The 23,197-nt window shown below is 34.2% G+C and overlaps 3 protein-coding genes across 4 annotated transcripts; 1 reads left to right on the top strand and 2 right to left on the bottom strand.

Moving 5' to 3' along the window:
* Positions 1–4,051: 4,051 nt before the first annotated feature.
* Positions 4,052–6,975, bottom strand: LOC116138311 (probable metal-nicotianamine transporter YSL7). Its single transcript, XM_031424031.1, has 6 exons — positions 6,726–6,975; positions 6,180–6,343; positions 5,984–6,081; positions 5,754–5,888; positions 5,267–5,456; positions 4,052–5,173 (listed from the first exon to the last, which is right to left on the bottom strand). Exons 1-6 carry the CDS (start codon positions 6,958–6,960, stop codon positions 4,052–4,054), a joined length of 1,944 nt encoding a protein of 647 aa, XP_031279891.1. The 5' UTR covers positions 6,961–6,975.
* A 6,390-nt stretch (positions 6,976–13,365) lies between these two features.
* Positions 13,366–15,915, top strand: LOC116138235 (mitochondrial outer membrane protein porin of 36 kDa). Its single transcript, XM_031423954.1, has 6 exons — positions 13,366–13,523; positions 13,607–13,674; positions 13,831–13,941; positions 14,515–14,601; positions 14,798–15,006; positions 15,385–15,915. Exons 1-6 carry the CDS (start codon positions 13,475–13,477, stop codon positions 15,689–15,691), a joined length of 831 nt encoding a protein of 276 aa, XP_031279814.1. The 5' UTR covers positions 13,366–13,474; the 3' UTR covers positions 15,692–15,915.
* A 1,691-nt stretch (positions 15,916–17,606) lies between these two features.
* LOC116138286 (hypersensitive-induced response protein 2) lies at positions 17,607–21,507 on the bottom strand. 2 transcript variants are annotated; one of them, XM_031424000.1, is made up of 6 exons: positions 21,350–21,507; positions 19,831–20,028; positions 19,316–19,436; positions 18,430–18,521; positions 18,241–18,337; positions 17,607–18,040 (listed from the first exon to the last, which is right to left on the bottom strand). In XM_031424000.1, exons 2-6 carry the CDS (start codon positions 20,017–20,019, stop codon positions 17,679–17,681), a joined length of 861 nt encoding a protein of 286 aa, XP_031279860.1. In that variant the 5' UTR covers positions 20,020–20,028; positions 21,350–21,507; the 3' UTR covers positions 17,607–17,678. The 2 variants fall into 2 exon arrangements, with proteins under 2 accessions (XP_031279860.1, XP_031279861.1); XM_031424001.1 differs by lacking the exon at positions 21,350–21,507 and adding an exon at positions 20,266–20,290.
* Between the last annotated feature and the right edge of the window lie 1,690 nt (positions 21,508–23,197).

Here is a 23,197-nt window from a genome sequence, read left to right as displayed (position 1 = left end):
TATTATAGAAATTAGAGTTATTATCTATGTTTATACTAAGAAAATTTCCGTTTTTTTTATTAATTCATATTAAAAGTTAATGTAACGTTGACTGATTTAAGTTTTAGTTGACTTTAGATTAAGCTAAGTCTAATCAAAGTCATGAAAATTTATATTATAATCTTTGGAAGCAAAACATAAAAGAAGGTTTTGCTCAAGGTTTCTTTAACGCATTTACTCAAAATTTTACTTCTCATAGATTTATTCAAGTATGAAAGTATTGTGTTATTGTATTCTTTTCTCTTATGTTCTTGATATTGTATTATTTTCTTTGCTTAAGGTTTGATATTTTTTAAAGTTTTCACTAGTTTTTTGACAAATACTAGCGGAACCGCGGAGATCCCGGGGAAAAATACTGGATCCGCCAGTGCACCCTGATCTTGGCTTTCCAGAAAATAATAACTTGTTCTCTAGCAAATTTATATATCAAGAAATGGTACAGCTGAAAAGTGTCATCCATTTGAAAGGTGTGGCACGTACTAAACATACAGATGTGAAGAGCTGCAAACTAGATTGTCTAAAAAATTGTTCACGCAAAGCTATGATGTTTGATTCATCCAGGAATTGTTATTTGGCATCAGAAATTTTTCCACTAAAAAATGTTGAGTCAGATTTGAGTGCTGACACCGACCCTTTTTTTTTTTCAAGTTCAGGATGAAAGGAAAACAAGGCAGCTTGTGATTATATTGGGATCGAGCCTTGGGGTGTTCTCTGGTCTTGTTCTCATCATTGGCATTATTTAGATTGTTTTTTTCAGGGAAGAAAATAGACGGTGATGACTTAGAGGAAGATTACTTAGACAAGGTACCAAGAATGCCCAAGAGGTACTCCTATGAAAACTTGATAGCAGGAACTGATAATTTAAGCAAGAAACCTGGTCAAGGAGGATTCGGATCCATATTTGAAGGGACTTAATAAGTTGCATAATTTGAGTGTTTTTAGGGCTGTTTTAATGTTAGTTTAGTTAATTTCTCTTTTGTTTTATTTGTTTTGGTGTTAGTTCTTATTAAGCTTGAGATGTGAATGGTCAACTATTGATTTGAATAATTTTTGTGTGTTTTCAAGCTTTGATTGAGTAGATTAGAGCATTGGAATGAAATTGAGACTTAAAGTTTGAAGAAATTTAGACTACTTGACATTTTTTAAGGCTACGACCATGGTGGTGGAACAAAGATAAAACAAAGAGACCAGAAAATATCATGGCCAAGGCTGTGGTGACTTAAATTTGGCAACGGCCTGGACTGTGGCAGAAACTATTATGGCAATTTTGTCAGTTTTTTTTTCCTTTTTCACTTGGGACTTTTTAAGGTATTTAAGTATGATTGTGATTAACTGAAAAGGGACGAATTTTGCATATTTTAGTGAGGAGAAGACGCATTCTTTGGGCTTGAAGACTGAAGATCAAATTTAAGAGTTTGATTTTTGTTTATTTTCAAGTCTGAATATGTTTTCTTTCTTCTTTATTTATTTTTTTGTTCTTAGGATGGAGCAAATCTCTTTTGTTAGGGGAGAATGAAACCCTAATTATGTTTTGAACAATTTTTATTCTTGATACCAGATTTATGTTTATGAATTTGTGCAATAGTTTAGGTTTAATGCTTTATGAATGTTAGATTAATTGAATTACACTAATGATGTTTCGAATTGAGAAGTAGAGTTTATTGCTTAATTTATATTCATAATTGTTTTATTGGAATAACATTGCACAGCGTATTAAAACTAGAAGTAATCGAATAGAGATTCTAGAATTAATTTATGGTCCACTTAATTCATAATCGAATAAAGCAAATTAGTCATAAGGGATTGATGAATTTATGCTTATTAATTTTAGAGTAACCGAATATGGATCTGTATTAAGTTGAATATTATGTCTGAATAAGGATAATTGGCCTTGGAAGAATCCTACCAATTAATAGCACAAATGGGTATTAAGAGTAGTTGTCAAGCATAATTAGGGGAAAATCTATACCCTAACTTCATTAATATTGCAAAGTTCTTCATATCGTTTATTTGTTTAATTTAGTTATTTTTAATATATTAGTTTTACATTTTAAAATTTCATTTTCTCAAATAACGTGTAAGTAGTTTTAGATAATTAAGAATAATTAATTTGATCTATGTGGGATAATACTCAAACTCAATCACTTTAATATTTGAGCATGACTAGTGCACTTACTAAGGTTGATTTAGTCGCATCACTCTTACCAATGGCACCATGGTTGCAGTGAAGTGTCTAGATGGATTAGGCCAAATCAAAGAATCATTTTTTTCCTGAGGTTTAGATAATTGGTAGCATTCACCATGTCAACTTGGTAAGATTTATTTGATATTCCACCCAGAAGTATTATAGACTTCTTGTTTATGAATTTATGTACAATGGTTCATTGAACGAATGGATCTTCAATGGGAACCAAGGCTGTGCTCTTGATTTGCAAATCATGAGAATCATCATTCTTGACATAGCCAAGGGATTGACCTATATGTAAATAAGTTTACATGAAATATTAAATTATAGAATCTTTGAAATTCATAAATTTTACACATTATAAAAACAATAATAAACTGTTAATTAGAAAAAATATACCTTGAGCCATGATACTATTTGATAATGATTTTTGTGATTAAGAATATTGATTTCTCTCTTCTTTCCTCTCTTTAATTTTCTAGAACTTTTGTTTTGCTAATTGATGAAGAAAATACATTCTGACTTTCTTTAATAGGCAGAGAGAGGGTACAGTTTCTAAGAAATAAATTTCTCTCAAATATACGTTCCATCAATGTGTATAACTGTTAAAATAATAATTAGATAATATTCAATTTATTTTTAAATCATAATAATATTATTTATATATTAATGTGCCACATATATATAATTTTATCTTACACTACCTCCATAAAGATTGTAGGCAAAAGATATTTCACTTAGATATCAAACCTCAAAACATTCTTTTTGATAAAACTTTCGTGAAAAGTTTCCGATTTCGGCCTCTCAAAGCTAAATGACAGGGACCAAAGTCAAGTTGCAACAAAAAGGAAAGGAACACCAGGTTATTTGGCTCCAGAATGACTCAACCTTGTTATCTCTGAGAAAGTAGATGTGTATAGCTTTGGGGTCGTGGTCTTGGAAATCTTATGTGGAAGAAGGAACTTGGATCGACCTCAACCAGAGGACGATATGCACTTATTAAGGGTATTTAAAAGAAAGGCAGAAGAGCATCAACTTGTAGATATGATTAATAAAAGTAGTGAGGTTATGATTTCAAATGGAGCAGAAGTGATGGAAACGATGAAAGTGGCTGCATGGTGTTTGCAAAGCCATTTTTCCAAGAGGCCTTCCATGTCAGTGGTGGTAACGGTGTTGGAAGGTTTGGTAGAAGTTGAAGAAGATTTAGAATTCAAACCCAAGTAGGATATGCATTTATTAAAGTGTTTTCAAAAGGCAAAACCAGATCAAACTTGACAAAAATAATGAGGATATGCTTAATTTCAATTGAAGGTTGCATACATAGTCTTCGCAATGTGATTGGATAAAATGCCTTCCAAAATTGAATATATTACTTTTAGTTTATATAACTTAACTTTGTTGCCGTGACATTATTTAATTATTAATTTATTCGTCATGGTCACTAACATATAGTGTAAAATAGAAAACTTAGAAACAAATTTGAGATAAACAGTGTTATTACTACTGTATAGTTTTAAAAGGAGACACAATAAAATTTTCTTGGTGCCTAAATCATTCCTTTTCCCCGCAAAAATTGCTGCAGCATTCAAGAAAACTTATGACCATATGCAGCTAAATGGCCAGCAATAAGTAGGTGGGTTAACCAGAAAATATTAATAAAAAATATATAACAAACTAGAACACTAGACATGTTTGAACCAATCACCTATTGCTAACAAAACCAAAATTAAAATACTAATTCAATTTTTGACATAAGTGAAATATAAAAATAAGCATCACCCATCTACAACATAATAATATCGCGCAAACAGAGATATTAGTTAATCACTAGCTCCCATTTAGAAAAATATCAACCCTAGCATTGGATTTGGCAGAAAGGAACTTCATACAAATGGGAGCATTGAGGTTGACAAGAGAGAGCACTGCAGCCGGTACACCCCACAAAGATTCACCACAGATGAGGCCTGATGCCACTGCAGGCACGTAGTCATCAGCCATTCGCTTGTTCTTCAACGTCCACAAGAAAAGAATCAAACTACCAATACACATGTCTATGGCAAAGTAACCACCAAGATAGAATGGAATGGCCATGCACATTGGGCTCGGAATAAACCTATAAATCTTGTACTTGGTCTCATACCTCCGCAGCACATGACAAACTATGTTTACAGCAATAGCAGCAATGAAAAACGCAATCGAAAGTTTGAGGCAGTTTTTTGGAAGGGTGGAGACACCTTCTACTCCAAGGATGGCAATCCCGCGATACAGTTGCGCATAGGGAGCTGGATAAGTGCCCTTAGGATCGCCTATTGGGTAAGCCTGGTAGAAGAACCAAAAAACCAGAGGTGTTATAATGCATCCCATTGTCGTGCCAATGACTTGGCTGACGAACATAGCGCGAGGAGATGAGAGGGTGAGATATCCTGTCTTGAAGTCCTGCATCAGATCTGATGCAGTCGCAACAGTGCTCATCATCACACCACAAGCAGCAAGGCCAGCGACAATCCCTCCATTGTGGAGACCAACCCAAGAGCTGAAAATGATGATAGCTATTTTGCCATAGTTGGAGGCAAGAGACCAATCGGTGAGACCACAGCCATAGGCATTGCAGAAGGCCAAAACAGGGGCAACTACAAAAGCCACAAGAATGTGATACCATTTCAATGGATTGAAGATGAGGGGTACACAAATCATGGCTAAGGCTACAAGGATAACATAGCCAGTGCAAGCTGCCCAATTGGGGATCTGATCTTTTAAGAAAAACTCAGTTCGCCTCTTAGTGTCATAGTCTTCTTCTACTATCTCAGTTATCTGCTCGTGAATAGAAGATGTAGAAACGGAGTTGTTCCTTGAATTGTGCTGCTTGAGAAGACTAAGCAAGGTAGTGATTAGCATGGAAACAACATGGTAAAGACCATCGCCAAGCATCATGGCAATAGCAATAAAAACCTGTCAATAACAATGAATCATTAATCAGATTAACCTTGCATACGTTTAGATTAAGAAACTAGTGAAAGAGAAATGGTAGAATAGGATATATACCCTATAACCTTGAATGCCATGGAGACTACTTGCAGATAGCTCCGCACTATACCAGATACCTTTCTTGGTCTCAATGATGGGCCACATGATTCCCCATGAGATTACAGCTCCCAAAAGCAATGAGACATTAACAATGTAAGGGCAAATCATTCCAACACCAACATATGTTGACGAGAAATCAAAAAAGAACCTGTGAGACATTAAAAAAATGGAATCAGCTAATCATTCCTCAAAAGCAAATTAACTAGTAAAATGTCAACTCCCATCTGCATAAGCTTATCAAACATGGATACTTCATTTATTTAATGGATTAAATGACTGAATTCCATTTAGTTTTCTCGAAACTAATAATCAAACGCAAACATTAATGTTCCAACTCAATACTCAAACAATACATTGATTTTAGCAAGCATGAGATTGATATATATATATATATATATATATATATATATATGCAATGTGATGCATTTGGTAGAAATGTACTTACTTTTGTTTAAAAGCTTGAAGACCAAATGTAGGGAAACTAGAGAAACCACAAGAATCACCTCCGGTGAAAAACCACTGGAAAAATGCAAAGACAAAGCTGAAGCCGAAGCTCTTGAACAGCACAGCAACTTGTTTCCTGCATTAATTAAAGTAACCACATGGATTAACATTCTAAACATCAATAACAATGATAGTAATAACAACAAAATTACACTAAGAATTCGAAATTACTTGGCCAGCTTGGCTCCTTTAGGTGTGTGGAAACTGTTTATAAGGTATGCAGTTGCAGTTCCACTTGGGTACGTCAACTTGTACTTCAAAATCATCATCTGGAAATTAACAATTTGGTCAAGTGTTAAAACGATTATTTCGTGTAATAAGAGAAGATAATCATAATCATACAGGGCATAGTCAATTGTATGCTAACCTTTCTGAGGGGCACAATACAGAACAGACCCACGAAACTGACAGCAAAGAGGAATGCAGTCATCCAACCGAGATGAAGAGCCTTCACATTTTCAGGGGTGTTCCCGCCATCTGCCTCAGCAGCTACCCTTGGACTCATTGCCATTAAATAGCTTGCAGTTCCGCCTTTTATTTGTTCATAATCATTTAATTAGCAAACACAACTACATATGTGACCAGCGCTTGAAAGACCACAAAAAAAAAAAAAAAAAGACAACCTTGTTTGCTACTCCGAAACCATCAATTTCTCAAAGTGTTAAGACTACCAAGATTAAGAGACTTCTCATAATTTATATCTAATTAAACTTGAGATTTTTTCATCAATTTTCTTACCATTTTATTCATTACAATGTCAGAAGTCACCATGGTTTCAGATTATTTAATGTTTCCGAATTGATCATGCAAATAGATCCCGGTAATAACCATGATTATAAAATTTAAACGAGATCTAAAACCAGTGAAAAAAACCGAAATTTGACCAAAAAATTATCAGAGTTAAGAAACATACTGCTGAAGGCAATTCCTGAGGATGCAACGATACATGTTTGGATGACAGTATTCTCTTGCCTGGTAAAGGGGTGTTTCAACATCCCAAACTTTTCAAGAAGAGTTGTCCACGACTTCACGAGAGCATAACCCAACAAACCCGCGGAAACATTAAACGAAGGTATGACACCAGTGGTGAGATTAAGTTTGCAGACGATGAAGTTGAAAACAACGCTCAGAATAAGACTCGTCCCCATTGCCCTAAACGTTATTTGCTGATGCCATTTAGGCACCGGAGTGTTTTTAAACGTATCTTCAATCATAATTTTTTCATAATCATCACCACCATCACCGTCTCTCCTCCCCATGGCTTGTATTGGCTTTGGTTTTGGCTTTGATCGATGGTTATGTTACGAGTTACGACGTTCGAGTTTATTTATACAAGAGGGAGAGTCCCCGGAGATCTCAGGACTTGAAGAGTATCCCAATCGTGAAGGGTAATTACAATACCACTGGAAATAAGAGATATTGTTTGAGTGTGAAGCTGTTACAGGGTGGCAATGATAATATAATTAGTGGACTTGATAAATATGAAGGTGATTAGAGTTCTAGTTTTAGGAGGAGTGAAAGTAGTAACTATAGGCAATTAAGGAATTAATTGGTTGAGAACAGGTAGGACAATCATTCTTATTTTTTACTTTATTAATCAAAGATTTTTTTTTTCTTTTTTAAAGAACCAGGGGTATTCGGTACAGCGTATGCATACCTTGACTAATCTTCCAAGACTTTAGAACTATCGATTGAGTAAGAGCTCTAATGGTTACCTCTATTAGTACTTAAGAAGAGACTCGAACTCACAACATTTTAAGTAATATACCGAAGAGTCCCTATCGAACTGTTCAACACTTCAACCACCTCAAGATAGTTATTAATCAAACATTGGTTGCTCCAAAATTAATTAATTAATTAATATATAGGATAAATACATTAATAAAATTAAACTTATAGAGAAATATATTATTTTTTACAATTTCATATATACTGTATGTAGCAAGATGAAGTAACACAAGCTGTGGGATCCATGCTAGATATTGAGTGGTGGCTGGCTTCAACTTGAACTAATTAAAGATTCTAATTAAGTTTTTTGTTGGAATATTATTGGCTCATTTTATCTAGTTATATAATGGCCGAACGACATCCTCCCACCCAAATTTTGCCTTAAAGACGCTGCAGTCCTAAAAAGTTTGAAAATGACAAACACCTACTTTCCGTCAGATTCTGTTAGTGAAATCTGTTTGGAAAATGATAGTGTGGTAACTTTTCAATCAACCAGAAAATATTGAAAAAAACTATCTCCTTCTCATCTTCCCTCCTCCTCCCATCTTCTTCTTCTTAATCTCCCCTCCTTAGCTGTCAGCATCTCCATCGGAATTTCGCTGCCTTTCCGACAACCGACATCTCCCAGTCAGCAGCCATTCCACTCTCCTCGCCCTTTCCAGCCATCTGCCTACCAACAACCGCCCCCAGCTGCCAGATTTGCACCTTCTTGCCCATCCAAGTCCCTCAATTATTTTAAAATTTATTACGGTAATTATAAGTCAGAAAGTTGGATTGGAAGGCACAATGGAGTAGCTGGGAATTGAATAGTAGGAGTTTCCAATTAATAGATGGAGAAGAAAGATTAATGAATTTATATGATTTTTTCAAAATCAACTTGCGACAACTGGAATCCTTCGACCTCTCAGTAAACGACCTGGTGGGGAAATCCCTTTACAACTTGCAAGCCTAAATTTCCTCTCACTCTTGAATCTCTCAAATAATCACTTTGTTGGAAAGATACCATCAAGGTACTCAGCTCCAATCATTTTCATCAAAATCTTTCGAGGGTAATGAAGGATATGGCCATCCTTTGACAAAAATTTCACAACAAATTCCAGCAAGTTAAAACGTTTAGCACCATCTTTAAGTAAAGAATTTGTTGGCAGTTCATAGTTATTGGAATTGCATTTGGGATAGGTTCAGTAGTAGTTGTTGCACCCCTAATGTTTTCAGATAAAGTAAACCAATGGTAAGACAATAACATCATCGACGAATTTCTAATGGAAATTCTCCTAATGTTTGGGTTGATGTACAAGACTTCTCATCAAAGAAGAAACGAAGCAAAGGAAGATTTCGAAGACAAAAACATAGATGAAGACGATGACGATTTTGATGAAACGCAAACCGAAGAATTTCGCAGGCGCTATTGTGTGTTTTGCTCAAAACTCGACGTTACAAGGAAAAGGGTTTACGATCGTAAATGTACTTGCCATCATCAATCACCGCCCATATTGTCTTCTACTTCCACTTCATCCTCATCTTCTTCATTGGGATATTTGATAAACGTTGAGCTTTCTTTGTTCTTTTCTTCTTTTGTATTTTATTATGTACATACAATACAAAAAGCGTTTTGAGGTTTGATTCGGTTAGTTGTTTTGAATTGAGATTGGAGATTGGATTTTGATTTATAGTTGGGATTTGAGGTTGATTGTTGTTGATATGGAGTGTTAGATTTTTTTTAAGACAACCCGCAGCCACCACTTGTTGCAAGCGACCTCCAGCCTCACCCTTCGCCTACCACAGCCACCACTACAACCTGCGCGCAGCTGTTTGATAAAATGCCCCAACCAATGCCCACTCAAAGTAAGTTTATTTAAAGGACGTGGGTATTTAGGTAATTGAATTAGTTGGGTTGATATAAATTAATAAAAAAAATGAGGCCAAACTTTAACGGCATTTTAGACTTTTTCCTTACTATACCTTGTTAGGAGACGAAATTCACTAACAAAAGCTAAAGGGGAGTGGGTGTTTGTCATTTTCAAACCTTTTGGATACTAAATTGTCTTGCAGACAAATGAGGATCTAACATAGTCTTCCAATTCGAGTGTCCTTGATGATAAAAGTATAAAAGAAGAACCTAATATAGTCTCTCAAGTTCGAGTCCTCTCAAAAGTAAAAGAATAAGAGGAAGATTTAACATGGTCTCCCGAGTTTAAGTCTATGTGATTGACTATTTGAGCTTTTACAAATTAGTTAAGATGTGCGTGGCAACCCGATATTTAAAAAAAAAAAAAAAATTAATGAGTGAAAAATCTCCTTTTCAATGTTCTCATGCAAATTATGCCAAGTCGAAGATGAACTAATGAAAAATATTTTTCTCATTAGTGTACGTAGACAAATTATACCAAATCACATTAATAATACTGTCTTTCTATGTGTATAAGTTATATTCATAAAGTTTGAATTTTAATTATGAGAAAATCAATACACGAATTAATTACTTAGAAGAAAACCAATAAGTTGGAACGTTTTCATCTTCCTATTTCAAAGAAAATCACACAAGGCCCCACTATAATCTTTTCTGTTGTTTTCTATGTGGTTTCGTCAAAAGAGTGATGAATTCAGTCAAGTGTTTTCCTCTTCTTAATCATTCTCCGTGCAGTACACAAAATAAAACCCGAGTTTCTGATTCTCTACATATTTAGGCAGTGGCCTGTTTATTGTGATGGCTATGGCTACTATTACTGAAGACAAAAAGAAACAAGTGGGTATTGTTGAAGAAGAAGAGAAGTGGGTAACGCATTACTCATCAACTCATCAAATACTTTTAGTGGGTGAAGGAGACTTCTCCTTTTCATTGTGTTTAGCCCTTTCTTTTGCTTCTGCTTCTAACATCTGCACTACTTCTCTTGATTCTTATGGTAATTCTCTACTCGATATTGTTTTTCTTCTCCATTTTTTAAATATTTTATTAGTGGGTTTCAACTGCCAATTTACAGTTTATCGTCTTGCTAGATGGAATGCCTAATCATCGAATAGTTAGGTTGTCTCGATTTTATTAAAATATTGTACTTTTTGCATTTTCTGAGATTTATTTAGAGATGTATCATTATCAGTAGTCACTTGTACGTTCTTTATCGTTATTTAAAAAAAAAATTCAATGTATTTGTAAAATGTCTAGATACATTAGTAATTTTTGTTTGTTGTAACTTGGAGATTTGTCGCGGGGCACATGTTAAGAGCAATATTTACTAGTTTTGTTGATCTTGGTAGCAGTTGAGTTTTGCGTCCCGGCATTGTAGCATTCCCACATGGAAAGTTTTGCTTCTTGATGGGGTACTTTTAGGTGCTACGTAGATTTTATGGGTGGCATTTATCCAAGAGTTATGGATTGGCTTTGAGTTTTTGTTTTTTAAAGTGTTCCTTGGGAGTATTTTGATGTTAAAGTTGTAATTCATTTAAATTCAATTCTTGGAGAAGAAATTAAATGAGACAACTTCCCAAAGCTACTTTACTANCACACACAAATATTATTTTATTACACACCCTCTGAGTCTGCTTCAACGGAAAAGTTTCCTGGAATACGACGTCGTTGGATTCAAAAGTTTTGACGGTAGAAGTCTCTGTAACGGAGTTACCACTGACTTTAACGGTGGGAAGGTTCTTGAATCTGCAGAAGGTAGTAGCATTGGGGTGTGAGTTAAAGGGGTAATTTAAAGAGTATGGTTTGAGTAAAAGGTTGCTGGTTTTGGGAAGGCAAATGAATTTGCCTCTACAGTAATTATGGAGGAGCGTCTGTGAAAGAACGGTGGACATAGCGTTCATTGGTTTGAAGAAAAAAGCATGAAGTTTGAAGAAGTAAAAATGACCATGAAGAAGAAAGTTAAGGAGATTTTTGGAGATATTTGTAAGCGTTTAGTAGCCATATGTTTTTGTTTTTTGTTTTTTTCGTAAAAATCGATGTACTTTTTTTTAAGATCCAATAAAATATGTGTAAAAATAGTTTAAATAAATATGTTAAATAAGCAGAAAGTCATTTGAAGTATTGGTTTCTATAATTAATTTAATTTATCAAACTAAGGAAACTTATTATTTTAGTCTTTTTTTTTTATGATTTAAAGGTGTTAAGACCAACCAAAAAAGAATTAAATTCAAGATTTTTTGATTAATATATCTAAAAAAATTTATTGAATTATTCAATTATCTAAAAATCTCTATTAAATCATTCGATTATCTAAAAATAATTATTATTTTAAACATTATCTAATAACTAATTAATAAAAAAACAATTGGGCATTTATATATTAAACACATTAATTGCTTTTAGAAGTAAAGCGAAAAGTATAAAGTTAAAAATGGAAGAAATTAATTGAAAAATCGTGCGACGGCTTTTTTCACTTTTTGATGAGAAACCGAAAAAAAAAAACAAAAGATAGTGAGGTGGACGGCGGAAAATCGGATCATCAGTCGTCTTTACGTAAATGAAAAGGGTCAATTTTGATTATACCCATAATTCCAGATCGGAATCAAAACAAACTTTGCCCCCACCCCTAATTATTAGAAATAAAAAAATTTAAATTCACCCATATACCACGTGTTAACATTATCGCCGTCAAAATCGAAACGCCAATAATAGTTGAGACGATCATGAAATTACTCGAAGCCCCCTGCCCATCGACTAACCCAACATCAACTTGGCGGGAAATAGAAGAGAAAATATCAAAACAGCTTTTGTCATACCCAAGTGTGAAAGCGAAAGGATAAAACTCGGTCCAAAACAATTGGAGCGAAATGGGACGAGTCGAAGATGCAACATTTTTAAATGTTTTTCGAGTGCTGGGCCAACCCATGTTTAGCCCAAGCCCAACATTCTTCGAAAACATTAAATACACAGATTGTGAATGTTGATATTGATTTTTGTAGGCAACGTGGAGGGTTCTTTTTCTCAACAAACGAGAGAGGAATATCCATCAAAGCATTTCAAGATTTTAAATCCTCACCTCACCTGCCACTAGCAATTTTCTTCAACTACAACGTTATCTCTTAATTTTACATATATCATTTGTCATGTTGATTTATTTGTCATTTCATACTCGTTATTATACGCCAAAAACCGGCCAATTTAGCTTTGGCCGATAGTCGCAAAAATAAGGGTGGAGGATTTCAGGACAGTGGAAAAGAGAATAAAGAAATGTATTTTCATCTTCACAATAAATATCACTGTATTTAAATAATACAGTGATATTTTAAAAACATACAGATAGAAAAATATCGTTAAACCAGTATTTGAGTGAGAAAAAGTCGTTTACACTATTTGAAATTAATTAATATGTATTAAACAGATGTAGCTAGTCACTACTTGAAAAGTTTCACCAAATATAATATTGTATTATTTAACACGTGCTCATTACCAGACATTACCTTTACCAAGCCATCTGCAAAATGAAAGCAAAATCAATTATTGATCAAAATACTTTGACCATATAAAAGGGTATTTTTGTCTAAAACGCAATAAGATATACTCATAAAATAAGTTTTTTATTAATTACCCAATTTAAAATATGTTATAAAAGAAAAATGAGTTGGAAACACAGAAGCAGAAGGTGCCAAAATTGAGTTAGCACTTAGTAACATACAGGTGCGTTGCCAGTTTGACTACAAAACGACACGTTTCAGGGACAGAACCGCAACCCGAATATACCCAAATGCCCCCCTGGTCCAGATTCTCACGGTCTCACACAACCACCTCACCACCCCTCTTTTTATTATATATCAACGGCTTATAAAACTCTACCTCTACCCAGCATCTAATCCAACGCTCCATATCACTCCTCTCCATAAACAACCAAACAACAATATACTACTAGGGTTTTCATTTCCTCGTATTCATTCCAAAGTAAGCCACTATTTTTACTTTCCTCTCATTTTCTTTTCCATTTTCTCGGGAAAATCATGGGGAAAGGCCCTGGTCTCTACTCTGATATCGGCAAGAAAGCCCGAGGTAACCGATTTTCAATCAATATCTTTTTATAACATTTAATTGGTTTTTCTTTTATTTCATTTTTTTTTTTTTTCATTTTGTAGATCTTCTCTATAAGGATTATCAGAGCGACCACAAGTTCACTGTCACTACTTACACTTCCACTGGAGTCGTGAGTTTTTTTTTTTTTTTAAAGATAAATTTTGCTATTGTTTTTATCGTTTTTTTCCCGAGGAAAGGGAGGAAGGAAAATAACAGGAATCAAAATAAAATTACGAGTCTGTTTAGTTGGTGTAAAATAATGATATATGTCTGTAACGCATTGCAGGCGATAACATCAAGTGGGATTAAGAAAGGTGAGTTTTTTTTGGCTGACGTCAGCACTCAGCTGAAGAACAAGAACATCACAACTGATGTCAAAGTGGACACTAACTCAAATGTAAGTCTTATCTTGATAGTGGACTATCAATTGGTTTTACCAAAGTAGTTGTTGTCATTAATCTGTCTCTTGCATCTCAGCGGCATTTTATATCTGTCTGCAGTTTTAGCATCTTAAGTAGCTCTTGTATACCAAAATTGAAGCAATTTTAGTGTAAGGTAGTTTAATGTATGAATTTTTGTGCGCTGGAGTTGATTTTATAGGGAAAAAAAAGGGGGTGAATGATCTTTGTTGGTTTTGAATTTATTACATGGTCAATAGACTTAATACAGCTCTGCCTTTGTATGATTATGATGAATTCATGATTTGCTTGTTTTCGGATTTGGATTTGAGGTTATGGAAGCACATGGGATTCTTCTCACCTATCAAATAGTTCTTGAGTTTGGTACAACTAATCCAATATGTTAGACTATGAGGAGGACACTTCTGATTGCTTGTTTCCCTCTTTTTTGAAAGACTTTCTCTCCTGGCATTTTATATGTATCTATATGAATTATGCCTTCATTTCACTATGCAATAATGGGTATCCATTCCTTGTCATATGATACTTAGATTTATTATTTTTGGCTGTAGCTTTCCACAACCATCACTGTCGATGAACCTGCACCTGGACTCAAGTCAATCTTTAGCTTTATAGTTCCTGATCAGAGATCTGGCAAGGTAAGAGATATCTTTTAACTGTTTTCTTTGTCAATTATATTTGTTTTCTTGCCTTCGTCTTTGAATATTTTGGTTCTATGTACAACTAACTTACAGTGCTTCATTCATGTGACTTTATATGTACATCAATGGGCTCAATGATGTAGTTGTTCATTGTTGGTTGATGATCTGATTCATGGTTATTATGGTGGCACAGGTTGAACTCCAGTACCAGCATGAGTATGCTGGAATAAGCACTGGCATTGGTTTGACTGCCAGTCCCATTGTTAACTTCTCTGGTGTGATTGGAAACAATACTGTCTCTGTTGGAACCGATCTTGCATTTGACACTGCCAGTGGAAACTTTACCAAGTGCAATGCAGGGTTGAGTTATACCAATACCGACCTTATTGCGTCCTTGACATTGTGAGTATCTCTTTCTGCATAAAGCAATTCTTTTCCATATTTTTGACGGTTTATATTGTCATATTAACTCTTTTAACTGTCCAGATGGAGACATTTACTGGAAATCAATTGCTTTAAATTGTTTTAGTTTAACTTATCTGAGCCAAATACTGTTTGTTTTTGTGCCTGAAAACATCTTCCTGTTGTATTGGATCATACAATGAGTCAAGACCTTTTTTTCTTCGCATTAGAGAAGTGTTTAGTGGTTTGATAAAGAACTTATGTTGGAGCATATAGGTTAAAATCTTATTTATTTTAAAATTTAGTGTCGTCTGCTACTTTTCACTGTATGTCATCTTCATTCTCTGTTTATAATGTTGTTTTGATTGACGAGTGCAGGAATGACAAAGGTGATACTCTTAATGCTTCCTACTATCACATTGTAAGCCCACTGACCAATACAGCTGTTGGAGCGGAACTGACCCATGGCTTTTCAAGCAATGAAAACACGCTGACAATTGGTACTCAGCATGCACTTGACCCATTGACCTCAGTGAAGGCCCGTGTGAACAACTATGGCAGAGCAAGCGCCCTCATCCAGCATGAGTGGCGCCCAAAATCTCTTTTTACTATCTCAGGAGAGGTGGACACCAGGGCAATTGAAAAGAGCGCTAAGATTGGACTGGCCTTGGCACTCAAACCATAGACTAGATAAAAATTCTTGGTATGAGGGTAGGAGCAACCTTGCCTTTGAGTTGTGGAAAACAATAATGTTAGGTAGAAGGAAGACGCAAATTTTTTTTGTTCTCATGAACTGATGTCATCATGTGATGTTGTTGGCTTTCACGAATGTTGTGGCTATGGGTTGTAAAATAATACTGGCTGGTGTATCGAACCAACATTATCAATTTTTATTTGAATCTGCCCATCTCACCCCGAATGGAGGTTGTACTTGCTTTGAGCTATATTTTCCATATGGAAATTTTCGGCTTTTTATCTCAAGTAGACGTCACAATTTCTTGTGACAGCCATCCCCATCGTGGGGTAGTTAATCCTTTTTGTTAGTAGGCGGCTCTCAGTGTTTCAGCCATGTCAAGCCGTTTTAGTGATTAGGGTCATTGGGTACTGGGTAGTAGGCCTAATTGGAATGTTGAATTCTGTTTGAGCAACACTCACGAGCTCGTTTATTTTGCTAACAAAGCCCTTCTACGCTACATATTTTTAAGTGTGTAAGTTTTTAATTTTATGAAAATGATGACATAATTACCTTAAGTTTTATTTTTGTTTTTCCTTTTATTTTACAAATATAAAAAATATATGATTCTTGACAAAGGACATATGAAAACACTAATGCATTTGGTTCAGGGAATATTGTATTATTGAAAATGTTATATTAATGAAAAGATAAATTACCTTGAATATTATTAAGAATGTTTAACGAAATGTGTTTGGTTAATTGGAATAAATTGATGGATATGTTATTTAAATTATTGAATTGCTCTCTTATTAAATATTATTATTTAGATTATTAAATATAACCCCTTTCATTTAAAAACTTAGTAAAAACAATCCCGTAATAAAAGTTTAGAAATCAACGAGTGCACCCTCACCAACCCAGCCATTGCCAACCATTGGCAATCTAATGGCACACGGTCAGTTGAAAATAGTCTTCGTGCGTCGATCTAGTCAGAAAACGGTCAAATCTAATTTGGTCATTTCCGAAACTGGCCTAGATCTAGCCTAGAAATGGCCAAAATATATCTGGCCATTTCCGGCTAGATCTACAACCATGTCGATGACCAACAGTGGTGGCTGGATGACGGTGGTGGTGGTCTACAATTTGTTTTAAATATAAAGACATTATTGTCTAAAAACTTAATTAAACAAAGGTAAAATTGTAATGATAGATTAATGTAAATTGTTTTTAAAATAAGAGTATTATTATCATAAAATTTTATTAATAAAAGATCAAATTGTAACAAAAAAAAAAAATTTGTCAAATAATAAAAAATTATCGAAATCTTATATTACTTAACAATCAAACGTAATAATCAAGTAATATAAAATGACTTTACTTCAATAATTCTATATAACCCCCAACCATACACATCATAAGTTTTGGGATGTTTAGCGTCTATGATCACTTATAATCATACATCCAAAAAAAAATAACAGAACACTTCTTTTAAACAAGTATCATAGTCTCCCAAATAGGTAAAAATAAAAATCTCTCTTTTACAGTAAAAACAGTGTCAAATGTTATAGTCAAACACTGTAGCTTCAATCATTTCCGGGTAGATATATAATGTAACTGCATTGCTCAATGACAGTCAAAACATAATTTGAACAGAAAAAAAAAAAAAAAAAGTGTCAGTTTCTTGAGTTACAGAGGTGTAAATACTAAATAGCAATAACCCATCTCCAGCTATAAACAGTCCATGAATGACCCCAATCGCATTCAATCATATCCACAACTTTTCCAACAAAACACCACACTTAAAATTTGTCTTTTAATATTTTTACAAAACAAAATTAACGACTACTACACACGTTAACCTTATTGTATCCTATACCACTCTTTACTTGTATCGCAATATACCACAAAGTAAAATAAAATTCTACGAAAATTCAACCAAACTTAACTTATTATCATCAATTTTTTACTCAGACAAACATATTGCCTGATTAGAACACTACTGAGTCGTAGCACTGGCCTGAAGGAGACCTTCTCTTATCTGTGATGCAATGTCCTTCACAGCACCGGGTCCATGTGGGATGAAAACAGAGTTTGACTTTGAGGATGCACCGATTTCCTTCATGGTATCAAAATATTGAGTGACTAGAACCATGTCCATGACATCCTTTGACGTTGTGCCTGGTACATTCACAGAAAAGGCTAGCACACTGTCCCTTAGCCCATCAACAATCGCCTGCCGCTGACGAGCAATACCAAGCCCTGCCAAATACTTTGATTCTGCATCTCCCTCAGCACGCTTGATTTGCAGTATTTTCTCTGCCTCAGCTTTCTCGTTTGCAGCCAACCTCATCCTGGCAGCTATTTATCACAAGTAAAGATGTATGTCAAACATTCTTCTCAATCATCCCAGAAAGCTTGCAAGAATTGATTAAACTTTCCGAACTGTAAAAATCTCTATAAACTAACCGTGAATTGAACCAATACATTCTTGGCTTAAAAAATAAAAAAGGAAAAAAGAGCAACACATATTACAATTCCCAAAGAGATCCAAGTCATACCTGCATTGATTTCATTCATTGCTCTCTTTACATGCTCATCAGGTTCAATGTCCACAATAAGAGTTTGAACTATCTCGTATCCATAATGTGACATGGCCTACATATACATACAGAATTGAAATAAATGTCATTGTTTAAGTTTGAGTGATTTGGTGAATGCTAAACTATATAGACAATAACAAAAAATACCTTCTCTAGTTCTTCTTCCACAGCTTTTGCTATGTCATTTTTCTGTTCAAAGGTTGCATCCAGGTCCAGCTTTGGAACACTTGCCCTAATAACTACAGCAGAAACATGGGAATTTAGTTCCTCCAACAAACTATGATCCAACAACATATCATACAACTGTCTCTAAGGTATAGCATAAGTTCTCAGAACAAAGTTCAAACAGGCATGGCCAAGAAACGAATCATTTTCAATTACTTCATAATTTCAAGAAACGTTGTTCTTTATTCAAACTTAATTATCTACCAAAAGAATTAAGACCACAAGTAAATGGTTCACCAATCACTAGAAATTAATAATGAGATGAAATCGACAGAAATAGACTAGAATTCCTCCCTACATCCGTTATGAAGCCGCATCTATCCAATCTAAAGAATCCTCTTAAGCTTTAAAGATAACATCAACACAAGTCCAAGCAAAACACAGGATCTATATAGTCCAATAGGGATGAAAATTTCAGTTTCTCAAAACTAAACCACCTTTAAGTCCCAAGCTAGCATAACATACCACAAAAAATAAATATTGCATATGTAACTATTTCCAAGTCTATCAAAATATGAAATATTAACACAATTTAATGCAGAACCGAATCATTCTAATTACTTCAAAAGAAAAAGACAAAGTAACATAATGTATAAAAAGGAGGAATAAAGTGCTCAAAAGTATGTACAAATCCAGTGCAGAAAAATAATGTGTTAACCATGTATAGCGCAAGGGAACAAGAGAATACCAACCATACAGAAATAATTCAGGACACAACTAAAGCAAGATAAAATGGATACCCAGTTATCCAAGGCAAACGATGAAACAATAAAAAGAATTGGATCTGAACCATGTCAAACATTCATACCATCAAAGACATAGGCTTGTATCTGTGATCTGGTATTGCTGAGCCTGTAGAAAGCATCTGAAGCTTTATCAGCCAAGGCTCTGTACTGAATGGATGCAACCACATTAACAAACACATTGTCCTGAAAAAATGCCAAATATCTCAACCTGGTTATAATTCCACCTTGAAACATATAAATGATTTCAAATATAAATGATCAGTAGTACTACACACAAACAAGATTTCTTTTAAATGATACAATTTCTATTTAGGGAAAAAAACTTGTCTTGAATGCTATTACCCTCCTTTTTTTTTTCCAAATCATTCAAATTTCATATGAATTACCAATGAAATTGAAACTGAAATCCTATGTCGTAGTACTATGACATGGCTCAAGCAACAATGTACTCCTCCCATATTTCCAAGTAGCTAAGCATAAATCTTGAAATTAACAATGATGAAGATGGAAATTAAAACAAAGGAGTAAATAAAATTTAAACTTCTACCCTGGTGATAATTGATTATATGCATCAAACCTTGGTTTTTGTTTCACATCGAACATCGAGCTGTTGTACACGTAAAGTAAGGTGACCAGCGACCTGGCTCCCCAAACACCAAGGCAGACAGTGACAACCAGGTTCAAGCACATCATCAAACTTCCCAAAAGTTTCTTTGATAGCAACAGTGGACTGGTCCACTTGAATACAACCCAAAGCTTGTCCCATTTCTTAATTCTAACAAAGAAACAAACATGAAAATCAATAATAATCTAGCAAGCATTTCCTGAAAGAACAAGCAATTAAAACTTAATGAATATAGTCCCTGTAAGACTAGATATAGCCCTCCTGGAAGGCCAGTCATTCCCAACTATATCTTAAATATGCACCTTCAAAACTCAAATCAAACTTCTATGTCACAGGTTGAACAAAAAGCATAAAGAATGTGATGACAAAGAGCAATGAATAGCTTACCATGTAAAAGTAAAACCAACATAATATATTGCTAGTCAATTACCCATACAAATAGGCTTGTCCAAGTAGAACCTATCTCAGAACTACTATCGATTTACAAAACAACTACCTACCAAACAGCCTAGCCATATAGTGGTTGATGATATATATCTATATTCAGATTATTTTTTCTAGCTATAACAACATACCAAGATATTTTAAGAGCACGCCAAACTATGAACTCAGCAACCAGCGAAAGAATCGACAACTCATTAAAAAAGCTGAGTCCTTCATAGTTCTTTGTAACAGTAAGCATGTACCATGACAATTTCTAGATTCCCTCAACAAGGTGCCAACTGGCAAGGTTTACAAAAAATAAATAAAGTTGACAAAACCAGAATGAATAACAAAATGGAAAAGAAAATTGTTTATTTGATTAAACGTCTTGATTTTGACAAGTACAAAGTTACGGAATAGCAGGCAAATACAACTGAACCAACTTATTGTACACAAATATATATATATATATAACTTGACTTAAAAAATAAATAAAAAAAACACTCAAAACAACTTTTCAACACTAAACTGTCAGCCATCTTCATGTTGTAAAGAGTAACAGATTTTTTAATCTACAATAAGGCAATAATTGATTTGTATACAGCTCATAGCGACTAATTCAAAATTCATGATAATAAAACATTACAAAATCAACAAAATCATAGAGTGAATCAGAACGACATATATAGAAAAACAAAAAAAAGTTCATTACGCACTCTCTGTATGAACTATTCTTATCCAAGATTCAAACAAGAAAACATATAATTCATACACGAATCAATCAATAATCACGTAAATTACATTAACGACAAAAAATACATAAAAAATTTTCTGCAATTTAAAGAAAACTAAAACTAATACGGCGAGTCTTGTACAAGAAACTACCGGAAACGATCTGAAATCATACTCGATAAATTCTCGCAACAATGCAAAGATTCAAAATCAGAAAAACAAACTACATCCTACTTCGAACTCGTACATGTAAACCCTAACTGACATTTAGGCGTCTTATTATACCAATTGTTCACATAAAAATATTCTGCCTTACCAAAAACGCTGAAGTGAAAGAAGCCTGCTGGTTCTGAAAGTGCGGGTCAGAAGAGAATCATATAAAAAGCATGGTATGCGCGTGTATTTATATAGGCAAGCGCGTGCGTGTGTATCTTCTATGGAAGGAGCAGAGAAATTACGAGGAATAGAAGACCAATTTATCTTTTCTTTATTAATAATAATGTAATTTTATTGTCTTTTTCAGTTTTTTATAATTCTATCTCTCCCCTCTCCAAACTAAACGGTACGTTCATTTTAGGGTTTTATTTATTATTATCTTTATTGTTTAATATATTCTTAAAATAGAATTGATTAATGTTGGTTTGTTTTGGTTGATTTTTCAACTTGATAAGGTTGTTTGATATTTATTTCTCTTTTTTTGTAAATAATAATTTTATTTGTTTTATTGATATTGAAATCCCTAAAAAACTTGGATCTTCTCCCACCACGTTACTTCTTTTTTAAGCCTAATAAAATCATTCATTAATTAAATTAATTAGATTGATGTGTGAGAATTGTGATCTGTCTAACGATGACAGTTACAGCAAGGATAGAGGTGGGTATTATCATTCACACCCATAAATAAAGATGATGTAACGCACTAACCCGATCCCCAAATAGGATAATTTTGAAACGAGGTGGAAATTATCAAGAACGGAGATCTCTGGAAATGGCAATTTTACCCTATATGTTTCTTATTAGAATCTCGGCATATAGTCGAAGGCCTTGACACCTCTTTCTCGAGTACAAGGGTTATACCACCATCCTCTATTCTCTATTAATTGCGAAGATATGTACGGTTTTAAAAACTAATATATATTGATATTATGATGTCATTTGATTGGATAGTTCATGAAAAAAGATACATAGACATTATAAGTTAAACAGGTGACATTATTTATTTAAGTTTTTTTATTGAAATTCCTTGCATAAGATCTTTTACTGGCGGAACCAGAAATTTTTTTCTGAGGGGGCCAGATAATGTTTAGTGAATGACAGGGTCAGAAAGTAATTAGGAAGTTGCACTTAGAGGGGTTAAAGTGTTATGTTCAAACTTTTGGGTAGCTAGAAAATTTGTAAGGTGTAAAATGATACTTTTTCATGAAAAATTAAAAAAAAAAAAAATCTGGAGCCTGTTTTATTATAGTAAAAAAAAAAAAAAAAAATTCCTGTTGAGGTCAAACCTCTATTAGAAACGTCGTATTATTGATCCCACAACTAGACAACAATTTTTAATAATAATGCCAAAATCAAAATAAGAGTGATATTTAAATTAGAGTAAACCACATATTCCCACCCAAGGTTTGATGAAACCCTAGTTAGTACCCAAAGTTACACTTATTCTAGATTTTCATCCTTAAAATAATACTGTTAGCAATTTTTAGGGTATAGAGAGTGCAATTATCATAATGCCCTTAACCCTACATTAATAAATTATGTTTTAACCCTTAAATTAGTAGAATTATAACTTACCATTTTATTTTAAAATTATCTCAATAACACCCTCGGTCACTACACACCCTCTCGATTTTTGCCCGATTTGGGCTGTTTCTGACGACGACAAACCCCCTCATCACCTCCATCACCTTCCCCGTAGTTTTTCGTCCAAAACCCCTCTAGTTCCCGACTCATTGGCCCCTCCAATCGCTAGCGCCGTTTGGCTTAGGGTTTCTCTATTCTTTGCCGAATTTCGATTGATTCCGGCGGTGAAAATCCAATTGGACACCACCACTGCAACTAACGTCTCTAACTCTATAACATCTCTATATCTCCAACAACCGTTTAGTCACTGTTCGCAGGTCGAGAGTTCGTGTTCATCGGCCCTTTTTTGCTGAAGTGGTGGACG

The sequence above is a fragment of the Pistacia vera genome, unplaced genomic scaffold (assembly GCF_008641045.1).
Source record: "Pistacia vera cultivar Batoury unplaced genomic scaffold, PisVer_v2 Contig34, whole genome shotgun sequence".
Lineage (NCBI taxonomy): Eukaryota > Viridiplantae > Streptophyta > Magnoliopsida > Sapindales > Anacardiaceae > Pistacia > Pistacia vera.
Note: the sequence above shows the minus strand (reverse complement) of the source record. Positions and strands in the feature narration are given on the sequence as shown.